Source organism: Saccharomycopsis crataegensis (genome assembly GCF_037102585.1).
Source record: "Saccharomycopsis crataegensis DNA, jcf7180000000074, whole genome shotgun sequence".
Taxonomy (NCBI): domain Eukaryota; kingdom Fungi; phylum Ascomycota; class Saccharomycetes; order Ascoideales; family Saccharomycopsidaceae; genus Saccharomycopsis; species Saccharomycopsis crataegensis.
In genome coordinates, this window is record NW_027043821.1 from 373,239 (window position 1) to 394,230 (window position 20,992).

Below are 20,992 nucleotides of genomic sequence, written 5' to 3' on the forward strand. Positions count from 1 at the left end.
ATTTCGTTAGTATCTTCAAGTTGTAACATCTAAAACCAAACTAACATCATCCACATCAGATTTAGAGAGATCTTCTAAAAATGGTAACAAATCTAACAATTCATTATCATGAACGTCCGAGAACCAGCTCGAAATTGGAACGGCATGCTGAGGATGGAAAATATATGAGGCAGGAGAATTATCAATGATGATTAGATCACTAAGAGGTCTTCCGATTTGTGATAGATTCTTAATGTAGTTACCTTGGTAGTTGTAACATGAGTCCCTAAAAAGTCTATGATGCACACTTTTGTGAATATCCAACTCATCAAGTAAAGGATCACCATATCTGGATACCGAAGCAGTAAATACCACCACTTCATATATTTCACCAACTCTTTTCATAAACTCGTCAACTCCTGGTCTCTTTATTACGTAAACATTATGAACTTGCCCTTCTATTTCCACAGGGATAACAAAGTCAGCGGATCTCAAATACTTGAAACTGGAATGCACCAAAGTTTCGTCCAAATCTAAAACTAAACACTTCTTCTTTTTGAACTCTGCGCTTTTCTTTTCCAATAACCAACCACTCTTAGAAACAGATTGGTCAGGTTGCATGGCAGTCAAATCAAAACCTTCACTAAATACATCATTTTCTTCGTAAGCCTTGCTCGAAATTATTGGCGGCTGACGATCCGGGATTTCGTTTGACTCCAGACTATCCTCATCTTTGTTATCGCCGGAGGCTTCTTGTGAGGCAGACTTCAGCTTCAGATTCTCCCTAGCTTGAAATTCATTTGGCGCTGAGGTCACTGGTGTTACTGGAGCTGGCGAGTGACTGGCGGTGTTATTTTCGTTAGTCATATCATTCGAATTATTTGGTACTGGTTGTAAAACTATTGTTTGTGAGTTGCTTGTTTTCATTTTATCTATGTTGGCCTCATCCACCTCATCTTGATGATCAGGATTCTTAGAGTCAACTCTATTATTCGTCTCAGAGGTGTTTCTGGAAGAGCTTGTTGAGGAGGTGGACGACTTATGTTCTGGTGTAGAGCCAAATGTGCAACACAAAAATGAATTTAGTATCTTATCCATTAATCACAGTGATTATTATTTCCCTTTTTGTTAAAGAAAAGTCTTCTAATAGCAAAACAAAAAAAAAAAAACAAGCTCTTATCTTGAAAACGTAATTGCTTCAGAAAAAAAAAAGATGTGTCAATAACAGTAAACAGTGACAAGAAGCAGTCAGCGGGAAGCTCTGGATGATGAAAGAGATTTTTTTTGGGGCAATTTTAGCAGTTCCGCCAGTTCCAAACAGACAACGTTACAAAACTAAAAGAGGTTCTCCTTTCCAACAGAACCTTTCTAAGCAGAAAGAAAAATAACTATCACACACGCGTGCACGTCCTAATAAAGATCCTTGGAAATAGAGTTACCAATATATACACACCAGACGTTGATAAAGGGTGGTGAGATAACCGATTTATGTATATAGGTTGCGTTGTTTGTTGGTGATGTGGAAGGTATTCAAAAAATTCGCTGTTTTGGTAGCATTTTTTTTTCTTCTCTCTCATTTTTTTTTTTTTTTTGTTTTTGCTGAATAACGCTGCGGTAGCGTGCTGGCCGTATCGGTGTCATCTGATCATGGGATCTCCGGTACGGTATGTATATACTGTGATAAGAAAAGTCCCTTTGGGCTACCTGGATGACTCTTATCAGCATCATTTGTAACTGAACCAGCCATAGCTATATCCATTTCTGATGATATATAATATATAATGTATAATCTGTAATAAAGCATGTTATTTTGTTGGTAACATTTTGCATTAATGCCTTTGACTTCGGATGTAATCCAGGGAATAATTCCGGTGTTTGTAGATCTTGAAGGGCTTGGCTGGCAGATCGATGATATTTCTTAAATATGTATCTATCTATCACTTGTCCATAATTTACAATTCTGGATTTGTCAAAACCATCAAAAGTTCTTTATTACAGGTAACCAAGACAATTACAAATTCCTAAATAGATTAAAACCCCAAACAATCATTAATTTCATATATACATCAATATATGCGTAGCACCTGTTTTAAAAAAGTATTAAATATCACAAGACAAAAGAGAATGAGAAAATGCACAAAGGACCAAAAAAAAGAAGAAGAAAAAGCAAAACAGAAAATGAACCAGAATCTAAAAAAATCTTCAACCTAGGACTTGACAGATCGTAAAAAAAATATTTTGGCACCATGGCTTCATCAGGCAGCATCAGCAGTTTCCAAAGGAGTCGCTGACATGATCATATTATTTCTGACGGTCCTATTTTGTCTAATCACACTATTAGTATTTTCATCTCTTATCAACGCAATTCTCATAGTAGCTAACAAGTTATTTGCAGCATTAGAATGCATATAAACAGCCCCATTGAAGGCAGAAGTAGCGTCTTTTCCAATAGAAGCCTTAATTAAAGCAACACCGCCAGGGTGGTTATGAACAAATGGTGTGACATCATGAACAACTCCACTAATAATTACTAGAGCTCTGTCAGAACTTTTAACTAGCTTTCTAAATTCATCGACAGTGATTAGAGGTAATTTGTTCATTGGAACACCCCAGTTCAACTTTGCACGATGCCTGTCAATTAGTTTCTGTTGATGAAGTAAAGCACATCTCTGTATGATATTATAGCTGGTGCGGTGTAAAGATTTCACCCCAAAGATAGCTCGACAACGATAGCAAAAGTTCAAAAACCATTTTGTTGGATCATAACGATAATAGTAGTGACCATTTCTGTAGTCTTTGGGAAATTTATGATGAAAATTGTTATAGCCTTCACCAAATGTTAGGAATGATACGATAAATGAGTCTCTAGGGGTTTTCTTATCTTCAAAAGGTTGCGACCCGAGAAAGTGACCAAGAGAGTTTACCGAAAATATGGATTGCTGTGCAATAAATGATCTAATCAAACCACTGTAGACAAATCCTCCTACAAGATCATCCCAGAAATAATTAGCCATAAGAGAAGGTGCAACCAACCCAAACAACACATAAAGGGTAAAATTGTTATCCTCCTGCCACTTAAGAAATTTTTCGGCCTTCACCATTTCTAAGTCAAAATTACCTTCATGATCTTTAAAATCATTTTCAGTTTGAAGTAGTTCATTCTCCTCATCCAATAGTCTGATAATTTTCCGATTTTTGACAATTCTCCAGCCAAGATGGGCCCAGAAAAAATTTTTCCGATAATTATATGGATCTTTATCTGTATTACAATACATGTGGTGCAATCTATGAAGCGACTTGAATTTCCTTGCGGACTCTATTCCAGCCGATGATCCAAATATCGTGAAAAATACTGGAAGAATATTGTAACTAGGATCAATCGAATATGATCTGTGTGACCAATATCTATGATACCCGGTGGTGACCGCCAAAACCGTCAATGTGTAATGAAAAACTGAGAGATAGAGAGTTCTTGTCGTAAGCTGTATATCATAATAATATATAGCTAAAAAAGTGGCGATAGGAACCACAATATACTTGAATACGTTCCACCATATTGTTTTGATGATCACAAATTTGGTGACTCTGATGAAATGGTTGACGCTTCTTCTAAGGGCCTTTTTCTTTTCCGGTTGCTCCCGCGAGTGGCTCTGCTGCCTTGACGACAACAGGATGGCATTTTTCTTCCCTCCGATTTTTCTTCTATCATTTTCATCCATCGTGGTGCTTCCTTAGGATGTACTTCTTTATGATCTGCTTCCTTTCAAGCCCTCAGGGAAGAGAGTGAAAGCAGATTTCCAGCCGCTTTGCAATCGCCCGCGTGAGCGCGCGCGCCTAACCAGGAATCCTATAGCTTACAGTGTTTACAAGACACATACTAAAAACATCCATGTAATTCATGATATATTTAAGAGTTTACCGTTTGCTAAAGTTGATTAACGACAACAAGTCATCCTCTACTCCATCCACCACCACTTTCAGCACCGATCCGAAGAAATCGGTGAGCAAAACGTTGGAGACATTTCTCCTGAATAAGTCCGTTCTGATCCCGGCATGACTGTGAACATTCTCAAAAGTGTAGGTATCAAAAAGATTTTGCAACGTCTTGTTAGAGTTTTTGTTTACGTTTTCCAAGAAGTCTAGGTTGTAGTAAGTAAATCTGTCGATGACTGCCACACCAATCTCCACATCCGAGTGGTGAGAGTATGAAGATTCATCCAATTCCGAAGATCCAACCGCCAAAATATTTGGTGAATAAAACTTGGAATACATAGTGTTAGCTTGACAGGTGTCGATCATGAACAAAATCTCATTGTAACGCTTCTTCTCGTACATCTGCTCGAAAGCATCTGCCAAATCATGACTGCCAATTTCTTCAGCGTCTTGAAATTTGAGAAACTCATCACCTCCATGACCTGTCATATAAATGAAAATATTAGAGTTTTCATCGGTCAACAATCTCTTGGAGCGCGGTTGTTCAGGGCCCCAGCGATCAGTCAACAATCTAATGAAATTTTCCACGGTCACCTCGTATCCTCTGTAATCCACTTCGACATTTTCCCCATAAAGGTCGATCCCACGGTCTGCATTATTGAAAACCGCTCCTGGGAACGCATTTCTTGAATTACACGCCACATCATCAGCCAACATCAATATGATCTGAGAGTCTGGTATGCCTAGTCTCTTAACTGTACGGTACATACTCAAGACATTTGCCATATGGCGATAATTGAACCAAAACCGTGATGTGGACACCAAAACGGCCCAATTGTTTGTATGTGTTGAGGCATCCTCATTGTAAAAGGTGCCGATCTTAGCCTCATCCTCACTTGAGATCGAAAGGACGCTTAGTAAGAGCGTCTGAAATAGTAGGAGTATCTGGAGATATCTCATTTTCCAGTTATTGTTGATCGTTCCTGTGAATTTTTGACAGTGTATTAGAAATCAAAAGAATCGTATTATTATTATTAATAGGGTCTACAGGAATTCTGAATATAAACATTACCCGGATTCTTTAGAAAACAAATGCGGCGGGTAATACATGTTTTTTTAAAACTATATTGTTACTAATGAATATTGGATGATGAATAAGATTAGCAATGAATACTAAGTAAGTCAGAACAGAATTTTTTTCAAAAAAAAACATCAGCAGTTAGTAATTGGAATGATTGAATGAGATATAGGTATCAATAACTTTTTTGTGAGCCTAGCAATAATAAATAACGTAGTTTTTATGTACCACCATCCAAAAGGCTCTTTTATATTTCTCGGCCCACTGACGCTTATGGAAGCAATATTATACCGCTGCGGAACAGACTGGATAAAATTTAAGTACTAAAAATCGAACGTATAGAATCTGAATTTTATCATATATGATTGCAGATCAACAAGAAAAAAATAGGACTAAGCCCGACGATTTATTTTTTTGGTACGCCCTATGTCCTCATGGGCCCGGAATTGGTCAATTGGGATGGCCAGTTTCCCAGGTTTAGTTTCAGTCTTTTTGTCAACAAGCAACATTTTGCTTTCAATCGCTTGTATGATTCTCTTATGAAATTCTTTACTACCCAATGTCTGCATGAAAATTAAATCAGAACAAGTTCCTTTATTCATTCCGTCGATAGTTTTTTCAAGTATTTCTTTAAAAGGAATCATACTCACTTTCAAGCTCATTTTTGATAAAGTACGACCAAAATATCCCAAAATTGCTTTCTTTTGGCCTGCAGTTGCACTTTGGAATCTCCATGAAGCGTGTTTGCGAGGATAATACTGAGAAGGCGCATATTCTTTTAGTTTCTCGTGAACAGTTGATATTGTTTCTAGCACTGACGATTTCATAAATTCTTCCGCAATAGTGTATCGAAAAGAAGCTCCTAGGGCTTCATAAAACTTGGTTAGAAAACTTGACTCACCACCATCTATTGGGGATGGAGTCTTTGTAACTCTCACATACCCACTTCTAAATTCTAGTAACCAAGTTTCTTTATCACTCCTGATCCAAGCCAACAGATCTTTTGTGAAATATTTGGCATCGGACTCTTTTCTTGATGGTTGATAGGCGAAATCACGTAGAGAAGCAAATAACTTGAAATTGAGCTTATCTTGGGAAAACTCTCTCAAAAGAGGCTTCTCACGGCTGAAGGAGCTCATCATATTGGTGTTAAATTTTTTAGTTGGAAGTTGATAACTTATACCCAAAAGGGTAGGAACCGTGGCGACTTCAATCAGAACAGGAATAAAAGAAATGATATGGCATAGCTCTTTGGCATCATGCTTTCTTAAACCTCGACCTATCATCTGACTTAGCAAATTTTTAGATTTTGTAGGTCTGGCCAAAATAATGCTATCAATGTTTGGAATGTCAGTACCTTCTGTGAAAATCCCACAATTGACTAACACATTGATCTTTTTTGATTTGAAATCTGTAACTACTTTCAGTCGTGTACTAGCTGCAGTTTTCCCAGTGACACATTCTGCCTTAATATCATTGGCAGCAAATAAATCACGTAGCGCCTGGACATGATCGACATCAACTCCAAAGATTAAGGTCGACTCAAAATGATCCTCCTCTCTATATTTGAGATAAGTTTGCAATATTAAATCGTTAGATTTTTCCGTATTCACTGCTTTTGATAGACCAGTGATGGTGAAATCTTCTTCTCTAACAATCACTGAAGACAAATCAAGGTCATCATCACGAACAACAGTAACCTTTGCATCACATAACCACCCATCAGTCACCATCTCATCCAAACCTTTATGAAATACCACATAATCCATAGAATCGGCTAGCAGCTTACCATCATGCCTATCCAAGGTGGCAGAAAATCCAACAACCGCTACTTTTGTCTCGGTGTTGTGAGCATTAAAGTTTTGTAGAATATTGATATATGATTTCGCAGCAGCATGATGCGCTTCATCAATAATGATCAATTTATAATCCTTAGGGTCATATTTTGAGAGTCTATCGCCTCTATTTAACGACTGAATAGATGCCACAGTTATATCCGCCATGCCTGACGCCTTGTTCCCCCCAATATCTATTTCCACAACTTTCTCGGGCATGATTCTTGCACAAGTGGCCGCCGCCTGTTCACATAGTTCTTTTCTATGAACCAAAATTAATGTCTTGTCTCCTTGACTTTCAGTCAATGGAGCCATATGCTTTATGAGACTGCTAAACACAACGGTCTTCCCACCACCGGTAGCCAAACTGACGGCGATTCTTCTTTTCCCTTGATCAAAGGCACGTAAACACTTCACAATACAATCCTTTTGATAATCCCTAAGTTGGAGACCAGTAGTATCTGCTGAGTTCCCAAAAATTCCCTCGATTTTCTGAACGGGTTTGAATTGGTCTGGGAGATTCTTTTGTGGAGAAGGAGAAGGACTGAGCGCCAACTGCTCCATGTAGCTCGTAAGAGAGTCCGTATGGAATGCTTGACACTGTGACATAATGCAAATTCTAGTCAATCGATGTCTGAAAACGGCATGAGATCTGTTGATCGAAGGAGCTAATGATCTAATCATTAATGCTGGGGTGGGAAGGTACTAGAAAGGTCGAGTAAATGGTTTTACAAGATTGCATTAATTACATCGGATCTCAAGGGGTCTTCACGCACTCCAACCTCCTTAAATAAGTGTGTGAGTGATTGATGTGATAGTACGCTGACTTCGAAATTCACGCTTTTTTTTTTGACTTTGAATGTATCATAGATCAAATCCAGGCGCATGTATTGGCTCTAACTCTTTCAAATATCAAAGGAAGAAAAGAAATTCTGGGAGGAAAACTAGGTAGTTGTCTTGCACAACTTTCAAAAAATTCGCCAGTAGCGAGATACTTAGAGAACTAATCATAGCATAAAACATTCTATTGATACATAAAAACTATACATTTTATTTTCCTTCTTTAGGGGTTCATTTTGTTATTTCTTTTACTGGAATTGGCATTTTCAATTTCATTCAATGCTTCCTCATTAAAATAATGAGATGCATAATCTTTCAAAATTCTTTCATCATCAATAACTAAGACATTTCTCATATACTCTTTAGTGGTGAGCACCAATTCATTGTAAATTAATAATTTCACTGGTGGTTTCTTCTTGAAAAGCGATGATGATGGGTGGATAAAGACTTCTTGCTGTTTTTTGAGATTGCGGTATGATGTTCCAGATTTAGTTAGCTTAGAAGTGTTCGGGAAAAATCCAGAGGCAATAGATATCTTGACATTCAAAATTAATTTTTTGAAGGAGTCATCATTATCATCATCATCATCTGATGGTTTTCTATTAAGTGAACTATTGGATGACTCTTGAATGAACAATTCGTTCTTTCCACATAATCTTTCTAGTTGGTTTCTGACATTTCTAATTCTATTCAAGGTCTTGTGTTGGATGAAGTTATCTTTACACCATTGATATGAATATCCATTGTCAACCCACTGATTCCAAACTTCCAAATACATGAAATGATCTCCGTGGTCTTTGTACCTATTGTTGAAGTTTTCCTTTGCCTTTTGCGCCATTTCTTTATTGTTTTTCGGAACATAAAATAGAGAGCCAGATTCAGTCAACATCGATACAATCGATAGAATTTCAGATAAGCAATTCTTTCGGTTACCGGTGATCAAAACTTTGCTAAACATTGGATCAAGAGGAAATTCAGACATCACTTTCCCTAGTTTCGTTAATTCACCAGCTTCATTCATAGCACCAAGTGCATAAAGTAGCTCTAAAGACTTGATCAAAAGATCATTAGATGGTTTATCCAAAAATTCAAAATTCAAAATATCATATATACCCAAAGACAACAACATCAAAATAATCCCCGATAAGTTACTCCGAAGAATTTCTGGAGTTGGCTGTTTTGGTAATTCATTCTTAAATGACCATTTTGTGTATAGCCTAAAACATTTACCAGGTCCAACTCTTCCCGCTCTACCAGCACGTTGCTGAGCAGAAGCTTGTGAGCATGGAACAACGACCAAACTCTCCATACCTGTTGTTGGATTGAAAACTTTTTCCTTTACAAATCCTGGATCGATGACGTATTTGATACCATCAATAGTGATGGAAGTCTCGGCAATGTTGGTAGCCAAAACAACTTTTCTAGAACCCTGGGGAGTAGGCTCGAAAATCTTTGTTTGTAATTCGATGGGTAAGTTAGAATAAATTGGAGCAATTATAAGAGGCTTTATTTTATTCCCTAGCTTAGCACAAGTATCCTTTAGAATTTCCTCTATCGCTTCGATTTCCTCTTGACCAGTTAAAAACACTAAAATGTCACCAGGAGTATCTTGACTTAAATGAATCTGGAAAATAGTAGTGACAGAAGCAAACAAATAGTTGGACTCGGGTTGCTCGGTATAAAAAATATCAACTGGGTATCTTCTCCCCGGAACATTGAAAATGGGAACATTTCCAAAAAAATCAGAGAATTTCTTAGAATTGACAGTCGCAGAACTAATGATAACTTTTAGATCCTTATTTATTTTCACTATATCTTTTAATAGCCCCAATAATATATCTGTGCTGATGGTTCTTTCATGGGCTTCATCGATGATGATGGCAGAATAGCTTTTCATTTCGGGGTCTATTAAAAACTCTCTTAATAACATACCATCAGTGACGTACTTAATTAAGGTCTTTTCACTAGATTTGTCATCAAATCTGATGGTATAACCGACTTCATTTCCTAATTTAAATCCCATTTCCTCTGCCACTCTAGTGGCGACAGAAGTTGCAGCCACCCTTCTTGGTTGAGTAATCGCAATTTTTTTATAAGTAGTTGTATCGTCGTTATCAAAGTTATTACAAAGTCCTGCCTCATAAAGATATTGAGGCAATTGAGTTGTCTTACCTGAACCTGTTTCCCCGACAAAAATTAAAATTTGATATTTCTTAATTGCATCAATTATGTCTTGCTTGTATTTGTACACTGGTAATGACTTCTTTGTTTCTTCGATAGATTTCTTTTTTGCTCTTCTTTCCTCATCCTTAAGTCTAGTCTCTTCGTGTTTTTCATCTCGAATTTCTGAAAGCTCATCAACTATGGACAATTTCTCATCACTGTTCACAAAGTTAATGTTTTGGGAATCATCAAATACAAATTCATAATTTTCACTTCCTGGGAGATTTAGAGATGTCGGATCCTCAAAGTTTTCCTCCAATTTCATATTTCCTGATGTCACTAGCATAGATTTCCTTTGGTTACTTTCCCAAGTTTGGAACGAAGACTGGTCATTTGGCTCACCACGGCCCTGGGATTTCCTAACATTTAAAAGATCCTTCTTTCTTTTCTTATCAATCTTGTTATCTTCGGTGAAGTAATCCTTGGGTAGTTCATAATTAAAATTCAATTGATTGTATATTTGGTCACTGAGATCTCTCCTCTGTAACACAATATCCAATATCTCCTTTTTGTATTCATAGTCATCCTGTTCTCGTTTTGATAGGTTTGACCAGCCATAATCCTTGATATCGTTATTATATTCTATAACCTCCTGCTTCAATACTAGAAGTTTTGTTTCTTCACGCCTCGACAAGTAAGACTGTCTGGCAAGCTTCCTTAGCTCAGAAAGATCTTCACCGGAAGACATCTTCTATCTTATTTTGATTTCTTTGAATGTTTATTTTCCAGTAGAGATGATTTATTAATAAAAGAAAAAAAAAAAAAAGAAAAATAGGTCTTCGCTCAAAGAGGGTTCGTCACCCCGCGACACAGATCAGCAGCGTTTTGTTGATAATTTTATGTAAAACTAAGGATTGAAAGACATTCGCCACCATCCACTTTCCATCTGCTTCAACCAATTCATCAATGAGATGAGCATAGTGTTAGACCAGAGGAACAATGATTTTGAATTGAATACCGCAGTAGAGGATGCGGCGACACGGTTTGTGATAAATGACTCCTATTCGACAACGGAACAACTATTTGCCCAAATAGAGGAAGGCTATTGGTTTTTCACAAATGCCACAAGAGTCACTTATCTCAAATTGACTACCATAAATTTGAAGCATTTTGCAAATCTAATATTTGAAAAGTACCCTTTCATTTTTCCCGGGAAAAATAAACATGACTTGTTGGTTGAGTTTGATAGATACAAGGCTTCCACTCAAGTCTGTGGTGTGGTGCTATTTGATGAGTCACTAAGTAAGATCGTATTGATCCAGTCTCTGTTATGTAACTCTTGGAGGTTCCCATCCTGTACTATTAGCAAGGTTGATAATGCTTTGGAGAGTGCCATTCGCGCTTGTTTATATCAAACTGGAATTGATGTTAGTGGTTTAGTTCATGAGGATTATATAATTGAAAGAACTATACAGGGAACAACCCATATGCTTTATATGGTGAAGATTCTTCCAGAGAGAACTATTGTCCAGTCGTCTAGTGGGAATAGAGCTCGATGGGAAAATTGGAGCACAGTGGTTGAGAAATGCAAATCTGCGACTGAGGGGTTTAAGTTCTCTTCCATTAAATACATGATTCAACCAATCTCAATTTGGAGAAAGAAGATTCAGAACTCAATAATATTATCCCAACAATTGAAATTGGAGGCAGAAGCACTATTGAAGGAATTATTAGGAATAACAGAATCTGTCAAAGCTGCGCAAAAGACAGACACTAATTCAAACTGCAGACCAGATCACAACACATCACAAGTACGCAGCGAAAATGGAGAGGGATATAATCAACTGTACCCAAAAATATATAAAAATCCCTCTCAGATATCACGACCAATGAAAGAGATTAAAATATTGAAACGTCTGTCTATTGCAAGCTCGCCATTTAAGCCAACAAATTCCAAGATGGCTAATCAGAAGATCACAATTCTTAAAAGGGTTCCGAAATCTGATAATTCTAGAACATCTACAGATGAAAATCAATTTGTGAACCAAATTTTCAAATCACAGCAAACAATAAACCCTTCTGATGTCGAAGCTTTTGCTGATCCTGACCTGTCACTAAATTCACTGGAATCCACACCAAGTGGTCCTAATTCTACATCGTTACGGCCGCTGTTAGAAAAACCAATCTTTAATTATCCCAACCATCTTCATGAGGACTCAGAATCATCTCATCTGGATGAAATTGAGTATTCTTCAACTAATGACAATGCAAATATGGAGATTCCGACCATTGGGGCATTATTTACCGCAGTATCAACAGAGGAACTGTCACCACTGCTGAGCGCATCACTATCTAGTTCAATTCTGCAAAACTATTACCGTAAACCGGTTATTGACCCAAAAAAGATTAAAATTCTTAAAAGGGGTGACAATCAGAATGGCATACCAAATAACACAATTTGTAACCAATCGTCTTTCCCATTAAAAGCTCCTGGGGCGCTGACGGAAAAACCTATGCATTTCCCTGCGGCCTATCAAACGTTTATCAATGCCAACTTTAATAGCCTTACGTATTCTGATTATGAATTGAAGAATAAAATTCTTGATGAAAGCTACTGCAAGTATTCGTCGGAAGAAGAATCGTCAGAAGGGGATTCCGATGAAGATGAAGCAGGAAAGAGAGAGCTTTTGGAATTATTAAGGGGGATTGGCGGTCCCTAAAGATTTATTGAAAAGTCCCCTTCGCTATTACAGAATTTACAGTTTTTTTTTTTTTTTTTTTTTTTCATTTTATTTCAGTAAACGATTATAGCGTTAATTTCACTCAAGAAAAAGGGTAGATGATCTAGGAATGAGGTTAACAGCGTTAAGCTGTTCTTGACTTGTAGATGAAGAAGAGACATGACCCAGAAATGACAACGGAGAACACTTGAATGAGGGTATAAAGAAGTAGAGTCTTATATATTGGGATTTAATATCCAAAATAAAAGATCAAAACAATACCCGATATGCTTTTGGGTACCAGACCCTTTATCTTCGTTGCGTCTAAATCACAACAAGTATGATCATATATATTATATATATAACCTGTTGCTGCTTTTGACGATTCTGATGATTTTTACAAGATGTAATTAAACAGATTCTTTAATGCTCATTGACCATACAAAAGATACCTAACAAAAAAAAAATCTCAAAAAACAGAATCGACCTGGAAGTAATCTTCAAAGAGAGAAATAAAAAAAAAATAAGTGGGAAAAAAAAAATAAGTACATCAGTCGTTCTGTTAGTTGTTTTCTATACCATATCTCAATTTTGAACATCAATTGTTGATAATGGTATTTTCTTGACGTTATTATAATTCTTTAATGGAGAAAAATTAGGCTTAATATATAACTAATTTCGTTTTTGGCTGTGCTATTATCACATGTTGAACCACAAAACTATTATGGTATGCACACATTATATAACATGTCAGTTGATTTCTGCACACAAGTGAACACTTTATTAATCACCACTGCCATGTGGCGCACTACCTCAGTACTGACAACAACCTTCACAATAAAATAGACTGACTACCTGCGCCCCAACTCACCACCAAGTGCACGCACCCACTTTGGTTTACGCTCAACTGCGAAATTTGAGGTTCAACTAGTGATTGTTTGGATGTATAGATGTGTACCGTTTCATCCGTTAAAGCTTCCCAAAATCGTAATAATTCTTTTTTCGAAGGGTTTAGAACACTCTAAATTCGCTGAAAAGTTTATTCTACACATAAAACATATCTCAATACCACACACAACCCCCTCACAAGGGGGGTGTAGAACAGTTTGGAATTACCAAGATATTCCATGGATCAACGAATACTCTGGTATTCTACAAAGTAAAAACTTCTTAATATCGTAATAGATCTTTACAAGGGGGTGCACAACAACATCCTAGATCGATAAGAGCATTTTAATTGTCACTAGATGCTATACCTGACCGAATATATTTTAACTTTCTCTTCAATTTTTGACACTATGGTTTTTCCAGTTCATGGGTTCACTTTCAAGCAAACTACCACCGGAGCAAGGACCGCGTGGAAAGTTAGTGTGATAGGGAAAGAACTATCTCCAAGCAATCTGATATTCTCAAATACCAGAGGGAAACAAAATCAAAAATGATGCAATTATGAATACCAACAAAAGGCTATAAAAATATTAACATTATCGGATCCGTGTGCTTGCTTTCCATGAGTCTGTCTAAGTATCCGTGGGAAAAGCTTCATTTTCACCTTTTTTTTTTCTGGCATTCTCAGCAATTTTGAGGCAAGGCACAATTTTTGGCCTGCATGCAAATCCATTCATTTTAGAGCATTAGAAATGCTTTACAACAGAGTTGATATTGGTAAAAAAAAATATTAATGGAAAATAAATATATAAAAATATTGTTTGAGAGTAGTTTCAATAAATTTGTTCATTTGAAATCATGAAAACAGATACAACTTTTCATAAATCTTCTTTTTATTTTTATTCTTTCGGGGTGCCATATGCACGAGCCCATCCAACATGGGGCACTTGGGGAAATACATGAAGATTGGGAGTATCTTAGTTCTAAATTTAACAAAGATTAGTAGGTAGGCACAAGAGAGATAATTTACTCTATAATGTCCATAAATCATATAAATATAAGTCATTCTCTACCTTGTTTCAATTTCACTTTTTTGAATTTAACTTTCATCATCAACTTTTATTTATTCATATTCCAAAGGAAAAAATATACTTATATATATATATATATAAATAATGCAATTATCTAGCACTATTCTTTTTTCTGTTCTTGCATCTTTATCTTCAATTGCCTCCGCTGCTCCTGTTGACAAGCGTGATGCTAAATCCTTGAAGATCGATTTCAGTGTTGAAAGACTTCCATCAGATGCCCAAAGCACTGGTCAAAGAAAGTCAGTTTACAGTGCTGTCAATCTTAATTTACAAAATGAATACTCCAAATATATGGCTGAAATCCAAATGGGATCACCAGGTCAAACCATTCATGTTGATGTCGACACTGGCTCTTCCGACTTGTGGGTTCCTGCTGTTGGCACCAAATCTACAGGAGGTACTTATGATGCTTCTAAATCCAGCTCATACAAGAAAGTTTCCAATGGCTTCATGATCGGTTACGGTGATGGTTCCAAGGCCTTTGGTGACTGGGCTACTGAAGATGTCACTGTTGGTGGTGCCACTGTTAAGGACATGCAATTCGGTTACGCCACTAACCAAACTGTCGGCACTGGTTTATTGGGGGTTGGCTTCGAAGGTAATGAAGCCCCAGTCGCAATCAACGGTTCTAGTTTTGAATATCCAAATTTCCCAGCCCAATTAAAGGCACAAGGTATCATTGAAAAGAATGCTTACTCTTTGTATTTAAACTCCCTTGAAGCTGATTCTGGATCCATCTTGTTCGGGGCTGTTGACAAGGCTAAGTTTGACGGCGACTTGAAATATTTGGATTTGGTTAATATTGATGATGAGGGTCAAGCCACTGACTCACCAGTTGCTTTCTTTGTTGACTTGGATACTGTTTCCACTTCTTCTCAAACTTTCACTAATGGTACTACCTACCCAGCTTTGCTCGATTCTGGTACCACCTTGATCTACGCGCCAGGTGAAATTGCCACTACTTTCGGCAAGAAGTACGGCCACAAGGTTCCATTTGTTGACATGTACTTTACCTCTTGTAATACTGTGGGTGAGCCAGTTGAATTCACTTTCGGTGACAAGATCATCACTGTCCCATTCAAAGACTTGTTGTACCACTTCAACGGTAAGGCTTCCAAATCATTCTTGAACCAATGTCTCATTGGTCTTGTTCCAAACCCATCTAACTACTACATCTTGGGTGATGGTTTCTTGAGATCTGCTTATGTCAGCTACGATTTAGATGACAAGAAGGTTGGTATTGCCCAAGTTAAATACACTGATGAATCTGAAATTGAATTGATCCAATAAATTATCGGGTATCATGTCTGAACATAACACTTTACTTCTTTCGCCTTTTTCATTTCTTTTCACCACAATTGTGATCTAGTGTATCGATTACATTGGAAAATTATTTTTCATTTCTTCAGGTTTTTAATATTACTTTAATTAATTTATGAGTTTTTTGAATTTATTATAGACAATGACAAATTAAGCATTTGTAGGACTTTTAATCCATAGTATATATATTGCGGAGAAAATGAAGGGCTACAATTTTCCACTATTACTTACACATGCATGTCGCTTTATGAATTGAAGTAAATATTTGAGGGCCTGCCTTCAAGCTTCAACTTCCATTAATTCTTCATTTGCTTCAATGTATTCCGAGTTTTCAGCCGAAAAAAAAAAAATCATGGATTGTGTCTTAAATTACAAAGTATGTGTGATAATCCGCGTTTGTGAATATCTGCCGGAGAATATAAGTTAATGATAGAGTTTTTTGATATTGCAAACGACAGTATACCTTTGTCTCACATAAACATGAACCTTAAATTAAAGTCCATTCTTTTTATTTTCATTTTTGGTCTCTTTATTTCTATTGGATTGGTGATGATAAGATTTGTTTTTTGTTTTTTTCCTGTAGCCTCATCATTAGCTTTTTTTTCATGTTTTTTCTCTATGTCATTCCCTTCTAGCACCCACTTCTTCTGGATCGATGTATGTACCAGGCACAAGACTTCTGGTAGATCCACGAGGAATAACTCTTTCATTGGTAAGTTCATGGAAAACTTTTTCCGGTTGGTTCAATTTGAACAACTTGAACAAGCTCTGGGTGGCAGCCACACGGTCAAAGTAAGCTTTTTGTTGGACTTCTGTTTCTTCAGCAGTAAGCACCCACGATGGATTGTAATACTGTCTTGCCCATCTTTTCTTCATAAGATTTGTTGAAATAGTAAATACCAAAGATACCGGCACTAGCAGCAAGCAAGTAGCGGGTCCATGGATTAAGAAGATGTTGTTCTTCTGCTAGTTCTGGACCATGATGGTGGTGGCCGTGATCATCGTGATGTTCATCATGGTGTTCAGCGTGGTGGTGACCGCTGAGCATTTGAAGCATTTTGCAAATCTAATATTTGAAAAGTACCCTTTCATTTTCCCCGGGAAAAATAAACATGACTTTTTGGTTGAGTTTGATAGATACAAGGCTTCCACTCAAGTCTGTGGTGTGGTGCTATTTGATGAGTCACTAAGTAAGATCGTATTGATCCAGTCTCTGTTATGTAACTCTTGGAGGTTCCCATCCTGTACTATTAGCAAGGTTGATAATGCTTTGGAGAGTGCCATTCGCGCTTGTTTATATCAAACTGGAATTGATGTTAGTGGTTTAGTTCATGAGGATTATATAATTGAAAGAACTATACAGGGAATAACCCATATGCTTTATATGGTGAAGATTCTTCCAGAGAGAACTATTTTCTAGTCGTCTAGTGGGAATAGAGCTCGATGAGAAAATTGGAGCACAGTGGCTGAGAAATGCAAATCTGCGACTGAGGGGTTTAAGTTCTCCCTAAAGATTTATTGAAAAGTCCCCTTCGCTATTACAGAATTTACAGTTTTTTTTTTTTTTTTTTTTCATTTTATTTCAGTAAACGATTATAGCGTTAATTTCACTCAAGAAAAAGGGTAGATGATCTAGGAATGAGGTTAACAGCGTTAAGCTGTTCTTGACTTGTAGATGAAGAAGAGACATGACCCAGAAATGACAACGGAGAACACTTGAATGAGGGTATAAAGAAGTAGAGTCTTATATATTGGGATTTAATATCCAAAATAAAAGATCAAAACAATACCCGATATGCTTTTGGGTACCAGACCCTTTATCTTCGTTGCGTCTAAATCACAACAAGTATGATCATATATATTATATATATAACCTGTTGCTGCTTTTGACGATTCTGATGATTTTTACAAGATGTAATTAAACAGATTCTTTAATGCTCATTGACCATACAAAAGATACCTAACAAAAAAAAAATCTCAAAAAACAGAATCGACCTGGAAGTAATCTTCAAAGAGAGAAATAAAAAAAAAATAAGTGGGAAAAAAAAAATAAGTACATCAGTCGTTCTGTTAGTTGTTTTCTATACCATATCTCAATTTTGAACATCAATTGTTGATAATGGTATTTTCTTGACGTTATTATAATTCTTTAATGGAGAAAAATTAGGCTTATCATTACCTGGGTCACCATAGTTGAGCCTATATGTGGCAGCTGTTGGGCGATGGTACTGGTAATTACCTGATTGAGAGTTTCGGCGATTTGCCATGCTATTCAGATGATGTTTCTTGAGCTGCTGCTGATGATGATGATGTCTCTTCTTGTGCTCTTGGCCATCGCCATTGCTACGTCCATGGGATGAGTTATTATTATTATCAGAAATATCCGCATCCTCCCCTTTGTCATAGTCGGGCCAAGTATTATCGATCGGCTTAGATTCTGAATCAAAATTATGAGGCATGGAGGAAGACAAAGTCAAAGTCGAGCTCGAATCGGTCCTGCTCAACCCTGCTTTAACTGCATCATCAAATTCCCTTTGATTGTTATCGTAGCTTGATAAAACTTTAGGTTTAGCAACTTTTCGATCATTGAAACTTTTACGCCTTCTATATTTCGAGGCATCGTAATCTGGTCGATGATGCGGTGGCACATACGCTTTTGCATTAGAAATGGTCGGGGCTTGCAGTGATTTGACACTCGTAGATACACTCGACAGATTACTATCAGAGCTTTGTAATTGGGCATTACCCAACAGGCTTGAGTCACCATCTCTTTGGGCCATGGATACATCAAAAAATGATACACCAGTCGTACCTGAACCTGCAATAGATGTATTTGAAGTAGTTAAATTTGGGGTTGTGGTTGTCGTATTTGCTTTGATAGTACCAGAGGCACCAGTGGTTGAGGTTGGGGCAGAGTCTGAGATATTCAAAGTTTTGAGATTACTGCCAAGCAGATCATCCAAATCGTCAAGTAAAACATCACGAGAAACATCTCCTGATTCAAACAGAACTTCGGCAATTGTAGAAACCTCAGACACACTGACTGATGGTAAAGAAAAGTCTCTGTTGTTCACTTGATAAACATCAGTAGTAAAAGTTTTCGCCAGATACGCCGGTGATTTCAATCTGTTCCGCAAATTAGGTGGAATGTAAATGCTACTATTAGTATTGATGGTCTTGGTATCAATTTTTGGAGCGGCGAATTTTCTGCGGGAAGCCAACGTTTTTGTTGCTTGATTGCTACCATTATCTTCCTTTTGACGTGAGACAGGATTGTTATATTTTTTCGGCTCTTTTGTCACACTAAGATGCTTAGGATCCGGATTGAGCTTAATATTAGAATTAGAAGACGAATTTCGCTGATGTCCCTTATTTCGGTGTTTGTAGGCTTTGTAGTTCCCAGCATTCTGATATCTTTTCATAGGAGGCGTGTACAAATCCATACGGTTGAACTTGTAACTATTATTATAGCTATTCAAGTTGCCTAATTTGTTAGGTGTTTGAATAGACAATGGTTGCCGATCCTGATGAATTTGGTAAGATTTGTTAATGTTTATTGGCTTGGCATTTTTCGTGGTAAAGTTAGAAGTCTCATCGTAAATGGCAACTGGTACTTGGTTGTTGATTAGCTCTTCGTCGATATCTTCATCGATATCTTCATCCTCATATTCACTTTCTTCGAATGTCAATTCTTTGAGCTTGGACAATTCTGACTTGATTGCATCCAAATCTCGGTTATCGGGATTTATGGTCAAACAGTGTCTCAACACGTTGAACAAATCTGGACTCATAGTTGGGAAAATATCAAACAAAACTTCTCTATTGGAACAAAAGTTTAAAAACATTTTATCGCTGGCGTCAGCAATATTGAAGGCATTCTTATGGAAAATAAGATTCAAAAAGCAAATACCCAAAGACCAAATATCGGCTTTTGCTGCGTCGTAATAATTGTTATCTGATTCCTCTGAACTTTCACTTGAACTAGCTCCGTTGTCAAATAGTTCTGGAGCCATATACCGTTCACTACCCACATCAAAATCAGTACAATATCTTTCAGTGGTTGCTAAACCCCAATCGCCAAGCTTGATTTGACAATCATTTGTAATAAAGATGTTTTCTGGTTTAATATCCCGATGATAAATTCCCTTTTGATGACAATATGAAATCAAGTCAATTAGTTGATGCATGACATCAAGAATTTCTTTCTTAGTCTTTGGCCCCTCATCTGCCTTGATTAAATCATAAAGATCACCCTTTTCACAGTACTCTAAAACAAGAAAAGATCCAAAATAATCAGCTAACGATGCCACATTTTGGTGTCGACCCAATTTTAAATAAATATCAATTTCTCTTTGGGCCTCATCATCAGAACTTGAGTCATCGTCTAGAGGATAAACATACTTGATCGCATATTTTTCTTTGGTAATGATGTCTTCTGCTAAATAAACAATACCATAAGACCCTTCATTTATTTTTCCTAGAGATCTGTACCGACTTCTCAATAGCGCGCCATTCTCAAAGTTAGCAGCCACCTTCTGATTTGTTGGTTCTGAGGATGAGTTCATTGGTGAATTACTCTCACTAAAGCGTCAGAATAAAGAATTTCGGATTGAAAGTATTTTTATGATGCTGAAACTTGAATGAAATTATGCTGTTAGACCGTAAGGAGCAGAATAATGAGTTTTGAGCGATTAATAACTTCACAATTCCAATAAATATAGCACTCCACTGAAAAAAAAAATGCAACATAAAACTACCGGCCGATCAGCTGTAGATGAGACGAAGGCAGAAGCAAACTGTGAGAATAAAATGTTCAGATTATTAGATATTGGAAGGATTTTCAATAAACTCCTGTTTGTATCTTTTTTTTTTTTTTCTGACTTTTTTTTTTGTTATCTTTATTATTTATAAATTTTTTTTATGTTTTGCTTCTTTTTTGATATGGCAAACTCCAAGTAGATGAAATACCAATAAATTATAAGAAGTTTCCAATTAGAACACACTAATCAATAAAAGGAAGACTCCAAGGACAACACAAATGAAACCTAAAACGTAAAACTCAATGGAAAACAAATCACCAAAAAACAAAAACTAACCAAAAACTTATTTAAAAAACAAACCAACCCAAGGTGAATAACGATATAA

The 20,992-nt window shown here is 36.8% G+C and overlaps 9 protein-coding genes across 9 annotated transcripts; 2 read left to right on the top strand and 7 right to left on the bottom strand. All coding sequences in view use genetic code 12, as the record gives it.

Moving 5' to 3' along the window:
• Positions 1–15: 15 nt before the first annotated feature.
• DASC09_020200 (HAD family hydrolase) lies at positions 16–1,077 on the bottom strand (the record flags this gene model as incomplete). The annotated part of the gene is made up of 1 exon (XM_064995623.1): positions 16–1,077. One exon carries the CDS (start codon positions 1,075–1,077, stop codon positions 16–18), a length of 1,062 nt encoding a protein of 353 aa, XP_064851695.1.
• A 1,157-nt stretch (positions 1,078–2,234) lies between these two features.
• On the bottom strand, positions 2,235–3,698 carry DASC09_020210 (acyl-CoA desaturase; the record flags this gene model as incomplete). Its single annotated transcript, XM_064995624.1, has 1 exon — positions 2,235–3,698. The coding sequence occupies one exon, from the start codon at positions 3,696–3,698 to the stop codon at positions 2,235–2,237; it is 1,464 nt and encodes a 487-aa protein (XP_064851696.1).
• Positions 3,699–3,894: 196 nt separating this feature from the next.
• GPI8 (GPI-anchor transamidase) lies at positions 3,895–4,872 on the bottom strand (the record flags this gene model as incomplete). The annotated part of the gene is made up of 1 exon (XM_064995625.1): positions 3,895–4,872. One exon carries the CDS (start codon positions 4,870–4,872, stop codon positions 3,895–3,897), a length of 978 nt encoding a protein of 325 aa, XP_064851697.1.
• Positions 4,873–5,382: 510 nt separating this feature from the next.
• On the bottom strand, positions 5,383–7,509 carry IRC3 (double-stranded DNA-dependent ATPase; the record flags this gene model as incomplete). The annotated part of the gene is made up of 1 exon (XM_064995626.1): positions 5,383–7,509. The coding sequence occupies one exon, from the start codon at positions 7,507–7,509 to the stop codon at positions 5,383–5,385; it is 2,127 nt and encodes a 708-aa protein (XP_064851698.1).
• Positions 7,510–7,888: 379 nt separating this feature from the next.
• Positions 7,889–10,576, bottom strand: DASC09_020240 (DEAH-box RNA-dependent ATPase; the record flags this gene model as incomplete). The annotated part of the gene is made up of 1 exon (XM_064995627.1): positions 7,889–10,576. The coding sequence occupies one exon, from the start codon at positions 10,574–10,576 to the stop codon at positions 7,889–7,891; it is 2,688 nt and encodes an 895-aa protein (XP_064851699.1).
• A 223-nt stretch (positions 10,577–10,799) lies between these two features.
• Positions 10,800–12,548, top strand: DASC09_020250 (uncharacterized protein; the record flags this gene model as incomplete). Its single annotated transcript, XM_064995628.1, has 1 exon — positions 10,800–12,548. One exon carries the CDS (start codon positions 10,800–10,802, stop codon positions 12,546–12,548), a length of 1,749 nt encoding a protein of 582 aa, XP_064851700.1.
• A 3,920-nt stretch (positions 12,549–16,468) lies between these two features.
• Positions 16,469–16,723, bottom strand: DASC09_020260 (uncharacterized protein; the record flags this gene model as incomplete). The annotated part of the gene is made up of 1 exon (XM_064995629.1): positions 16,469–16,723. The coding sequence occupies one exon, from the start codon at positions 16,721–16,723 to the stop codon at positions 16,469–16,471; it is 255 nt and encodes an 84-aa protein (XP_064851701.1).
• Positions 16,724–16,826: 103 nt separating this feature from the next.
• Positions 16,827–17,267, top strand: DASC09_020270 (uncharacterized protein; the record flags this gene model as incomplete). The annotated part of the gene is made up of 1 exon (XM_064995630.1): positions 16,827–17,267. The coding sequence occupies one exon, from the start codon at positions 16,827–16,829 to the stop codon at positions 17,265–17,267; it is 441 nt and encodes a 146-aa protein (XP_064851702.1).
• A 673-nt stretch (positions 17,268–17,940) lies between these two features.
• KSP1 (putative serine/threonine protein kinase KSP1) lies at positions 17,941–20,412 on the bottom strand (the record flags this gene model as incomplete). The annotated part of the gene is made up of 1 exon (XM_064995631.1): positions 17,941–20,412. The coding sequence occupies one exon, from the start codon at positions 20,410–20,412 to the stop codon at positions 17,941–17,943; it is 2,472 nt and encodes an 823-aa protein (XP_064851703.1).
• Between the last annotated feature and the right edge of the window lie 580 nt (positions 20,413–20,992).